The following is a 12,506-nucleotide window of genomic DNA, read 5'->3' as shown; positions in this document are numbered from 1 at the left end:
TTATTAATTATTTTAAAAGTTGAAAATATAAATCGTATACTCTTATGTGTTTATATTAGGGCTGTACACGGGTCGGGTTGGGTCGGTTTACTAGGGTTTTCCCAACCGACCCAACCTGGTCGGGTTACCTGAGGTGGAAACCGAAACCGACCCATTGATAGGCAAAACCGACCTGGTCGATTTGAGTCGGATTGGGTCGGTTTCGGTTTTCATCATCACAGAGCAGTTTGTTGTTGTCTCTGTAAGTACACCCTAGCAAACAGACAAGAGGGGTGATCCAAAAGTTCGGAATTTATTGTTCATTTCAAGTATACAAATCAATATATCTCCCAAAAAGAAACAAAGGCTTGGTTCTTCGAACTACTAGATATTGAATCTGAGAGAGCAGCCATGCAAGTTCAACAAATCTGTATGAACGTGTTTCTGCTGACACTTAAAACTTTATTTTATGAATTTAGTATGCAGTTATCTTATAAACCTTCCGAGTTCCGACTAAAGTAGAAAGGAATTAAATTAAGAAAAACTGGAGTGTTGCCAACGGCAACTCCATATTTAGTGGCTGCATTAACGTCGACGTTGTTGTAGCCAACAGCCATGTTACTGAAAGCTCTCCCGCCTGCTCTGCTAAGTCTAGAGAATAACACCTCTCCCCAGTCTTCTGTCAACTGAAACTAAAACCAATAAACAGAAGAATCGAATAATTTAAACTTAAAAAGAGTTCTTAAAAACCCCTCCTCTTCTGTCGATACAAAGGACTTAGAAAACAAAAAAGGAAACCAACCTGCCCGATCACACCGTCGATAGAAACTGGGTTCCAAACAAAAAAGAAAACAAAAGGACTTAGTGGCTTGGTGCTGACGACTCTGTATTTTCCATTTGGGTTCCAAACCTCGATAGAAACTGGCGTCGCCATGAAAAGCTCGGTTTCAGTACTGGAGAGTGGGACTGGGAGCACTGAGAAAGTGAGAAGCTGCTACTGGCTAAGGAACCAAGCTATTTCAAACTTCGTTTCTCAAAAGTAAGCTCGACTCTATGCGCTACGGGCTACCGAGACAAGTTGAAAGACGGGATTTTGTGATACATACAAGCAGTGGTAGAAGAGAGTTCATGGCAGAAGTTAAAATCCAAGTAGTCTTTTTGTCGTTATTTTGATGATCACTGTTGAGTCATGTCTGAGAGAAATTTAATAAGATAGCTCATGCTGATGAACAATAAATCCTGGTCGGTTTCGGGTCGGTTTCGGTTTTTACACAAGAAAACTGAAACCGACCCGAAACCGACCGGTATTGATGAAAACCCGGCCGACTCGGGTTGGGTTGGTCTGGGTTGGTCGGTTTGGTCGGGTTGGGCCTTCTTATGAACAGCCCTAGTTTATATTAGGGTCATTTACTAGAACACACCTTATAGTTTTACATATTTACTTAAACCTACTTTATAGTTTTCATTTTACTAAAATATTCCATATATTTTACAATTCATTTACTTAGCCAATAGAGTGGTTGATGTGTCTTATTAAGGGCAAAATGGTATTTTTTATTTCTATTTTCTTTTGATTAAATTTATTTAAATGAACATTAGGATCAACACTGTCATTTTCCACAATCATCTAATGGAAGAATAATTAAATCCATTGCAAATTATAAGTGGTGCTTTAGTACAATGCTAACTACAAGGTAAATTTTTAGTAAATCCATGAAATTATAAGGGTATTTTAGTAAATGACCCTTTCTATTATTTATCTTTTGCTTAATAAATCCTGTGCATTGCATAGGTCCCCACTAAGATAATTATTAATAAAACTAAATTTATTAAAAACTATTTGTTCATATTCAATTAACAATAATTATTTTTTAAAAATCAACATTAAATGAAAAATAAAATTATTAAATCTTTCAGATTTTCTTGTGCATCGCATAAGTCCCTGTTAGTATATATTAAAACAAAGTGGTCAAGAAATTTTCTCCTTTTTTGAATTTTTTATTTTTTTATTCACTGTCATTTTTTAAAGAACCAATGAGATGCACTTTCCTAATAACCAAAATAATCTCTTCTCCTAAACTACCTCTCCCACTATCCCCCACTTTCTCCAAAATTATCTCTATTTCATATTTATCTTCTAAATTATCTCTAATTCCTATTCTTAAAAATTTAAGAATTATTTAAATATTCTAACAAAATTATATAATAACTTTAAAATATTTGTTAAAAACACAAAAAATAATTTTATATTTTTACAAAATATATCACGAAATTATGTACTAACAATTTAAATTATGTTTTTTTGGATTATCAATTTAAATGTTTTTTCAAATATTTAATAATATGTAATAGCTTTAAATAAATAAAATTGAAGTAACAAAAAAATTAAATATTTTATAGATTATTTGAATATTTAAATAACTAAATATTTATCATAACAATATTTTAAATAGTTAAAATAACGAAATTATGTAATAAATTTAAAAAATTCTTCAAAGTAGAGGAATAATTATAACAAAATATTTAAATTAATAATAATTTAATATATTATAAAATTAATAATTAAATCATTTAATAATAGTATAAATTATGATTTTATGGATAATTAAATTCAATAAATAATTAATGTTTTAAAATTTAAATATTTAACATATTATTCAAGTATTAAAATAACTAAATATTTTAAAAAACTAAATATTTAACATAACTAGATTTTAAATATTTAAATTAAAAAATTATGTAATAAATTAAAAATCTAAAAAGTAGAAAAATAATTATAACATAATATTGAAATTAATAATAATTTAATATTTTTACATATATTGTAAATAATTAATTTCACTTATATCAAGTAATAATTAAAGAAAATAACTTTCAAAAATATTAATATTTATTAATGATAATTTTAAACTCTTAATCTCTATTTATTATATAATTTTATATACTAAAATTAATATTTATTGTTTTTTGTGATAAATGTATTTTCAATGATTATGTTTAAATTCTTTTGTTTTGTTATTTAATAGAAAATTTTCAATAATTATTGGAGATTAAATTACTATTGTGGAAAGTTTTAAATTTAATTTATTATATTTATTGTATTTATTGTATTTTTGTTATAAGTTGTTGATTAATATTTGTTAGAGATTAAACTATTATTTGAGATTTTACTATTTGTTGACTAAGTTAATAATTTTTTAGTACTTATTGTATTTTTGTAAATTCTATAATTGTTGTATTTTCATTATCAATATATTTTCAATAATTGCGTATTTTTGCTATAAATTTTCAATAATTATTGGAGATTAAACTATTGTTATTTATCAGAAATGATACTATTAATTTAGCTGAAATTATGAGTGTTCATGAGTTGGTTCGGTTTGTTCATAGGCTATTTGGCCAACCAAATTAACCTGGTTAAGTTAGGGAGTTGGTCAATTGAAACCGACTAACCTTTTGTGAAAACCGACTCACTCAAGTTGTATTGATTTTGGTCGATTTTTTAATTTGGTTAGTCGGTTTAAAAGATTTAAACTTAAAAATTAAATTAAATTTTAAAAATTATAGTGCAATTATTAAAAATAAATTTAAAAATTAGACTTATGATATAAAACATTTTAGACTAAGAAATATGGGAAATTTCCCAATTTTCATATTAAAAATTATATTTAAAATATAAAATATTAATATATATCCATGGTTAGGTTGTTCGGTTTTGGTCAATTTACAAATGGGCAAAGTGATTGATCCAACATGGTCAAATTGGGAAATTTTTTAACCAAAGCCAACCTAAAATACTAGAAAATAGACCAACTCGGGTTGAGTTAATCGGGTTGGTCGGTTTCATCAGTTTGATGAATAAACCTAACTAAAATTAATTATTGTTATTTTTATATTATTAAAATTTTATTAAAAGTAGTATATAAAATATGAACAATTATTAATTATTTAAAAAGTTGAAAATATAAAACAATTGTATACTCTTATGTGTTTCTATTAGGGTCATTTACTAGAACACTCCTTTAGGGATGGCAATTTTCCCCATCCCCGACGGGGATCTGACTTCCCCGACTCGATGGGGTTGGGAATGGTGATTGTTTTGGTGGGGTGGTGGCGGGGACGGGGATTAATAAGAAATTAGGAATCCCCGATCGGGGTTGGGGTTGGGGATGAGGATTGAGGTCCCCACCCCAACCCGACCCCGATTATCTCTCTCTCTCTCTCTCTATATATATAAATGTTATTTACATTAAATATACTATTATATTATTTATGTTATATATAACAAAACATATTTAAAAATTATTTATAATTTAAAATTTTTATTTATTTTAAAAAAAATACTATTATCTAAAAACATTTTGGGGATTCAAGTCCCCATAGGGAACCCATCCCCGTCGGGGATCGGGGATGGGGGTTAATTTCAAAATCAGAATCAGGGACGGGGAATATAATCCATGCCCTGTTGCCATTCCTACACACCTTATAGTTTTACATATTTACTTAAACCTACCTTATAGTTTTCATTTTACTAAAACATCCCATATATTTTACAACTTATTTACTTAATCAACCTTTCATTAAGGAGTATTTGTTTTGTCATTAGGCCCATGATTTTTTATTGTAAAAATTCCCTTAGCACTTTTTTTGTATAGAAAACAAAATTGACCAAATATAACCATCAGAGTGGTTGCCCGTGTCCTATTAAGGGCAAAAATGGTATTTTATTTTTATTTTCTTTTGATTAAGTTTATTTAAATGAACATTAGGGTCAACATTGTCATTTTCCACTACCATCTAATAAAAGATTGATCAAATCCATTACAAATTATAAGTGGTGTTTTAGTAAGATGCTAACTATAGGGTAGATTTTAGTAAATCCATGAAACTATAAGGAATATTTTAGTAGATGACCCTTTCTATTATTTAGCTTTTGCTTAATAAATCCCGTACATCGCATGGGTCATTGCTAGTATAAAATATAAAATAACACATATTCACATCTCTTTTTGATGGTCATAATTAACATCAATCCCCGAACCCCCAACTTTTACTTGAAAATATCATCAGTGGTTGAAGCCTGAAGGACGTCGTAAGCATGGTTTTCAGAACCGAACCGGTGATCGAACCGGTCAGGGCACCATTTTCTGGTTTGGTGGTTCAACCGTTCGGGTCGAACGGTTCGACCCATGATGTCATAAATAAATAAAAAAATAAAAAAATACTTATATATAATAAAAAGACCATAGAAATTTAAATAAAAAACAAAAAATACAAGAAAAAGAACAATAAATGAAAAAATAAAATTATCTAAATATAAAAATAATAAAATACAAAAAATACAGAAAAAATTCCAAAAAATATAGAAAAAATTCCAAAAAATATAGAAAATTTTCCAAGAAAATATAGAAAATTCCAAAAATATAGAAAAAATTAAAAAAATTTCCAACTGTAGTACTTAGACCCTTTGGCCTACCTGAAGCATCCATGCCAAAAGATATGTAGTCTAATAACCAAAAACCCAAGGCCCTAATGCAAGGCAGCTTGGATCCATCTTGCCTTGGGGTAGTCTAATAATCTGTAGTTCTATACAGATCTGTATTTCCAAAAGATCTGCAGTTCTGTACATTCTTCAATAAATGGGTAGTTTAATAAATATTAGTAATATACTTATAACTGCAACCAAACACCACAACCTACATATATATGAAGGTCTTTAAGGACAGAATTGCTACTGACTAATTGCCAAGAACTCATTCAAGAAGAGGGTTGAACAACCACCTTGTCTCATTTTTGCTTTAGATTTTGCAAAGAATTCCATCCATTCATCAGTCATTACAAACACATGTTCTTCCTCTTCTTCTTCTTCTATTTTTCCGTCAAGTCTTCTTCCCCCTACTTATTAGAAAATACCCATTATAACAACTCAATGCACCTTACCATTAGTTAGATAAATAAAATTTTTAATTAACAGAAAAATTTATAACTTATAATTGAGAAACAAAATCATTCCTTGAGAAATACCCATTATAACAGCTCAATGCACCTTACCATTAGCTATTTCAGGCTTTCAACTTCTACTTTCTTTGAGTTTCTGACAAGCCCTTTTAACCTGTATTCCAAATATACAAAGAAAAAGGTAAGAAAAACTTCTACCAGGCCATAAGCAATGCAAACTATAAAAGGAGTACTTTCTTTCAACTTATGGAAATGGACCCCTTTAGATGGTCAAGTCTTTCAGAGTTTCCTCTGGACTCCCTGTTCAAAAACACTAAGAAGACAAGAAAAGAAATTTTGCTAAAGATTCTATACATATTGCTATAACATCGTGCATTCTTAATTCATCAAACATAATACTTAGATATTCAAAAATAAAAAGATCATAAACACAAGTAACAAAAACATTAAAAACCAAGTTCACCAAGTATTAAACACAAATCAAAACTTCAAGTTCAACATAGAGTTTGGTTCACTAATCTAATCATCCGGATTCTCTAGATATGTTGCCCCACTTCTCAATGGTACCAACTACCAACCAAAGCCACGTGGTATTTCACCATCATCTTCATCTTCATCTTCGGGAGGTTGTGTTTCATCTACATCTCCAACTTAGGTATTGGCTGCATTTTCCTCCATGATTCCCCATTGCTCAATGAAAAATTCATCATCTAAAGAACGAAAATAGAAAATTAGAACTCAAAAAATAGCTAAAATAATCAAGTATGGAAATTTCATTTGAGATAATATCAATGATAGTTACCATCAGTCCTAGCTCTTTTTCTTGATGGTGATTCCATTATTGGAAATGTTGTCTCATCAACTTTAAACATATCATCCTTCTCATTACTATCAAGTAATGGAGGATCCTCATCATCGTGCACTATCCAATCTTCTACAACATCAACATGATCATGCCCAATTGGGTCAAGACTTTTAGTTTTTCTCCTACAAATCAATAAATGATACATTAGATGCAATGCAAGCATTAAAAAAAAAAAGCAATCATGAAACATAAAAGTTAAGACACTTACCTATCCATCACATGCAGGTTGCAATGAACATATACTAGGTCATTGAGCCTCTGGTGCTCTAACCTATTCCTTCTCTTCGTGTGTATACGTTCAAAAACAGTCAAATTGCGTTCACATCCAAATGAGCTACACATCTGCCTAAGGATCCGTACAACAATCATTTTCAAATTTGAAGTGTCACAACAAAATCTCGACCACCATTCACCTATATACAATGAAATAGAGTTAATTTAATTTATAAAATAAAATTGAAAATTGAAATAATAAACATGTTATAAGAAAAAAATATTTATTACCTGGAGGCGTTAACTTAAATGTCTTCACTGAGAAAGGTCTTCCAAAATTACCACGACAATTTTCAAAAAGAGTAAGTTCTTTGTTCAGCTTTATCTCCACATCATCTGATTTGATTGCAAGCTTTTCAATGACATCAAAAGTTGCAGACATAATGGCCGGGGATTTAACTTTTGATTTTGGATCATATTGGAAGGTCGGGTTAAAATAATACCCTACAAGATGAAGCCTTTGACCCATTTGTCTACATCTTCTATCAATAATGTCCATGATTGGGCCATATTCAGCTTTCTTATAATTAAAAAATTTTTTCAGTGATTCTTTTGCCTTCAACATTGCATGATAGATATACCCCATTGCATGCCTAAACTCAGAATCTGCAAGTCTCAATGCACTAACAAGAGGTTATGTGAAACCCACAATCATTTTGCATTGTCCCCAAAATTCAGAATCCAAAACTATTTGTATTACTTCCTTCCCCTTTGCATCTTTTGCATACCTAGAATCAATAAAACTCCGATCTGTCACCAAATTTTGCAAATCATGCATGTGCTTCAAAATGCTATTCAATGCAATGAAATTAGTTGCAAAACGAGTGGCTCTAGGGCGTACTATCTCAGTCCAACTAGGTCTCTTCCTTAGCATTGAGAGTACAAAAATATGATTGTAGACAAATTTGGTAATTCTAGATGCACGTTGAACCACATTTGCAACATAATCCATTTCCCCAATTTCCTTTAACATCAAATTTAGACAATGTATTACACAAGGTGACCAACATATCCATGGAAATTCTACTTCCAACAATCTTCCTACAGCTACATAATTTGCAGCATTGTCAGTGACCATCTGAACAACATTTTCTGCTTTTACCTAATCAATAACTTCCTTAAACAAAAGAAATAAATTCTCTGCACTCTTGACTATTTCAGAAGCATTTACAGACTTCACAAATGCAGATCCTGTAGGACAATACACTAAAAACTTAATCAATGTTCGACTACGCGTATCTGTCCAACCGTCAGACATTATAGTGCAACCATATATAGCCCAATCCTTACGGAGTTTATCAACTGACATTTGCACCTCCTGAACTAAATTCTTCAACAAATTGGTCCTACAATTATGATATGAAGGAGCTTTGTACCCTGGACCAATAGTAGCAAGGGCATCCAACATAGGTTGAAAATACACTCTTAATTCCAGGGAATACAAGCATCACACAACCACTTCATAACAGCATGGTCCACATGATTAATTGCTCCCTTAGATGCCAATACACTCTTAATTCCAGGTTGTGCACCTGGAGTGGTCTGTGGAGCAAAATGGCTAGTTATTAGCCTTGAAAATGCTTTCCCCTTTCCCGATGATGTAGTTGGTTTTTTCCCTTGATAGGTATCATGTGTACTAGGTGGATCTATTTCTCTAATCTCAATATCATCATCATTATCATTCATTCCACATTGTGCTCTAGTGTCAACAAAATTCATTGGTTGCTTTTCACTTCTTTTTTTGTCATTGATTTCATTCAACGATTGCTCCATTTTGAACCTTACATCATGGGGTACTTTACGACAAATTGCAATCTCACCTTTCCTTTGGGCAAGATGTTGTTTCATCCTATTAATCCCTCCCCCTTCAATAGTCTTTTGACAATAAAGACATGTCATTGACTTTGATCCATTAAGAGGGTCAACTTTAAAGGAAACATGCTCCCAAGCAGAATCAGTTTTTCCCCTAACATTTGATGAAATGGAATCTTGTGATGGAGCTGGATCAGATGTATTAGCATTTGGACTTTGAGATTCCATCATCTTATTTCAATCAAAGAAACCCAACTCAAAAATAAATCCCTTAATACAAACACAAAATATAAAATTTAAAACCTTGCATTGACTAAAAGAACCAACCAAAATGTAAAATCGCTCCATATAAACAAAAAATAATTAAGCAAATAATTAACCAAACTGTAAAATCACTCCATTAGAAATGAGAGTAAATTGCTTGCAAAAATTTAAGAAAAAATTTCAACATCTGATCATCATAAGAAAATTAAGAAAAATATGCATATGAAAATTAAAAGCAAATTAAGCCAGATTAATTAAACAAAGAACTAAGCATCTGATCATCAAATGAAGTTTGAGGGTTCAACAAGGCATATAATCAACAAGAAACTGATACAAAAATACAAGCAGCAATTTTCTGCTAGTAAATCTATCAATTTATCGTCAGCTGCTCCTAATTATAAACTATAAAGTATTCAATAAAAGCCTCTGCCTAGCAGGTCCAAAGAAAAATGATGAACCAAATGAAGAACAAACAGGGGCTGATGAACCAAATGAATCAAAAAATAAATAAAAAAATCAATTAAATCACAAAAAAAAATTAAAAAAAAAATTATAGCTTCAGGGTTTCACTACCGAGTGCCGTTAATGGTGGTGTGATAGTGGATTCGCCGCCGGTGGGCTCAGGCAATCAGGCTTGGTCGCAGGCAAGTTGTCGCTGCAAGCCTGCAAGTGCTGAATGCTGATTGGATTCGCAGCCGCTGCAAGCCTGCAAGTCGGGCTTGGGCTCGCCAATGCAAATGCTGAGTGTTGAGTGTTGTTGCAAGCTCGCCGTCCACCGCTGTAAGAGTTGGGGTGAGGGTGAATTTTCGCCGCTGCAAGCTCGTCGGTCGTCGTCGGGTGTGTACCGCCGTCGGATGCCAAAGGTGATGGCCGCCGCAGGTGATCGATCGGTAGGGTGTGAGGGTTGAGAGGAGTGAGGAGAGAACTCGGGAAAATGGGAAATAACCCTAAAGCTAAAGGGAAAACTGAATAAGGATTCGAATTAGTTGGGATATAATGAGTATTTTATTTTTTGTTTTTTATTTAAAACATTAAAAATAAAAATATTAACCCGCGAACCGCTGCCTGGGTCGAACAGTTTAGCGGTCTGACCGCCCGGGTTAATGGTTTTTTTGACTTTTCAACGTTTTTTTTTTTATTTTCCAGTTTCTAGTAAAACTAGAACCGGATGACTGACCGGTTATCGATTTTTCCGGTTCAACCGTCCGGTCCAGTCTGGTTTTGAAAACCATGGTAGTAAGTGTCCCTCCGAACGCCCAAAGATGGACACATAATTAGAATATTGACACAACGACTGAATACTTGCATTGCATTCTTCATGGAAAGAGTGAAATTGAACTCCATAATTTACTCGAAAGAGGCTCTTCTAGTGATAGTGAGAGTGAGAGGAACATATGATATGAGGCCATTTTGGGCCTTAAACCTATTTTCCATGTGGAAGGTTAATTCCTTGGCAAATAGCTCAAGGCCCAAACTGGTCCTAGACAATTGTAATGAAACAATGATGGCGATGATAATACAATAGAACACCTTAATCAATCCATCAAAAGAAAGAAAAATAAGGTAAGTTTCTAGTGTATTAACTACCTTATTTAATAAAGAAAGAGAATAGATAAGTAACCCAAATGTATTCGTTGCCTCCATAGTTTAGTGGTAGAGTGTTAGTCTTGTAAACTAAAAGTATGTAGTTCGATCCTGCATGGGGGCAAGAGTATTTTGTTTTTTTACTTCAATTAACTGCGTTTTTATGACTTCATCAGTTGCAATTCTACGATTTATCTTCTATGATTCTATCAACCATATTGTCTGTCGGATGATGAGACACGCCCAGCACAATGAATAGACGGAGTCCACGGGACTGGGAATGGTACTATGGTAGGTAACTAGCAGGTACTATACCGTATACCAGAACACAGGTCAGGGCCTAAGCTAAGCTCTAGCCTCTAGCCGCTGACATCACTTAGAGGAATAAAGAATATATATATATATATATATATAGCGAAAATTAAATAATATAAATATATAATAATAGATAATTGTTTTATATTGTATTTTTTTTAAGAATTAATAATTATTTATATTTTATATAATAATTTTAATATTTTTTATAATACAAAAATAATAATTAATTTCATTTAAGGTTGTTCATCAAAGTGATGAAATCAACCAATTCGAGCCAACTCGAACCGAGTTGTTTTGGTAATATGTCACTAACATTAATTATTAAAAACAGTAATATAATTTGGTATTCAACTTTAGTAATTCTGAATTAATGATGAATATATAAATAATAGATTTTTACTTGAATCTTTGGAGGTTTTAATTAATCCCAATATTAAAATAGTAATAAAAAATTAATTTAATTATTCATGAAAACAATTATTAATTTTTAAATTTTAATATTCTTAAAATAATTAATTATAATTGATAATTAATTAATTTTGGTAATATATCGCTAATATTAATTACTAAAAAAAGTAATATATTTTGGTAATTCTTAATAAAGCATGGATATAAATAATAGATTTTAAGTGAATTTTGGTATTTTGTAATTAATCCTGAAAATAATTAATTAATGTTGGTAAACTATTAGTAAATTATTGAAAATAATATAATTATTCCTAAAAATATTAATAAAATAAAAATGATTAATTCTTAGAAATAGTAATATTGTTTGGGATTTTTTAATTAACCATGAAAATAATTAATTAATTTTGGAATAAGTTATAATAAAATAAATTGAAATTATTAATCATAAACCAGTTTTAATATACCATTCAAAGAAATGGGTCGTAACTGGGTTGGGTTAATGAAAACCGAACTATACCCGATCCATAAGTGGAGAGAGAGAGAGAGAGTTGTGTCTTAATTAGAAGTGGGGAAGTGGGGAAGTGGGGATTAATTAGGAGTATAAAAAAGTTAGTTATGAGGATTTAGGAATTAGGAGATGAGGTTTCTTAAATAATTGGAAAGTTGGTTTAGAAAGGGGAGAGAATAAATATAGTTCCAATAATTATGGTAATTATAAATGTAGTATCAAATACTTATGAAAATTATTAAAAATTTCTAATTATTTATAATTTTTAAATACTGAAAATATAAATAATAGATTTATATTTATTGAAATTACTTTTCCACTAAAAATAAATTACTATAAATTTTTAATTATTATCTGATAATATCATTAAATATTAATAAATTGACAAAAATGACTGAAAATGTAGAAAATATATTTATATTTATTACAATAAAATTTTCAATGAAAAATTACCGATAATTTTTAATTAATAAATTTGTATTTATTAATATTTAATTAATTATCAACTTTTCAGTAATTATTGATTTAAATAATTAA

The 12,506-nt window shown here is 30.7% G+C and overlaps 1 protein-coding gene and 1 non-coding gene across 2 annotated transcripts; one reads left to right on the top strand and one right to left on the bottom strand.

Moving 5' to 3' along the window:
• Window positions 1-6,588: 6,588 nt before the first annotated feature.
• On the bottom strand, window positions 6,589-9,115 carry LOC104610093 (uncharacterized). The gene is made up of 8 exons (XM_010276567.1): window positions 8,532-9,115; window positions 8,247-8,421; window positions 8,121-8,177; window positions 7,804-8,039; window positions 7,307-7,698; window positions 7,011-7,215; window positions 6,740-6,924; window positions 6,589-6,647 (listed from the first exon to the last, which is right to left on the bottom strand). Exons 1-8 carry the CDS (start codon window positions 9,113-9,115, stop codon window positions 6,589-6,591), a joined length of 1,893 nt encoding a protein of 630 aa, XP_010274869.1.
• A 1,672-nt stretch (window positions 9,116-10,787) lies between these two features.
• Window positions 10,788-10,859, top strand: TRNAT-UGU (transfer RNA threonine (anticodon UGU)). The gene has a single exon. It is a non-coding gene; the product is annotated as a tRNA-Thr (tRNA).
• The last annotated feature ends 1,647 nt before the right edge of the window (window positions 10,860-12,506 follow it).

Source organism: Nelumbo nucifera, chromosome 1 (assembly GCF_055504915.1).
Source record: "Nelumbo nucifera cultivar China Antique chromosome 1, China Antique-T2T, whole genome shotgun sequence".
NCBI classification, from domain to species: domain Eukaryota; kingdom Viridiplantae; phylum Streptophyta; class Magnoliopsida; order Proteales; family Nelumbonaceae; genus Nelumbo; species Nelumbo nucifera.
This window is presented reverse-complemented; position numbering and strand designations above follow the sequence as displayed.

Bases quoted from the DNA above. Each gene is read 5' to 3' on its own strand.
- LOC104610093 (XM_010276567.1), bottom strand. From the start codon at position 9,115: ATGGAATCTCAAAGTCCAAATGCTAATACATCTGATCCAGCTCCATCA. The intron at 7,699-7,803 runs GTATGCAAAAGA...ACCTCTTGTTAG, and splicing joins CGGAGTTTTATTGATTCTAG to TGCATTGAGACTTGCAGATT. The intron at 6,925-7,010 runs GTAAGTGTCTTA...ATTGATTTGTAG, and splicing joins AACCTGCATGTGATGGATAG to GAGAAAAACTAAAAGTCTTG.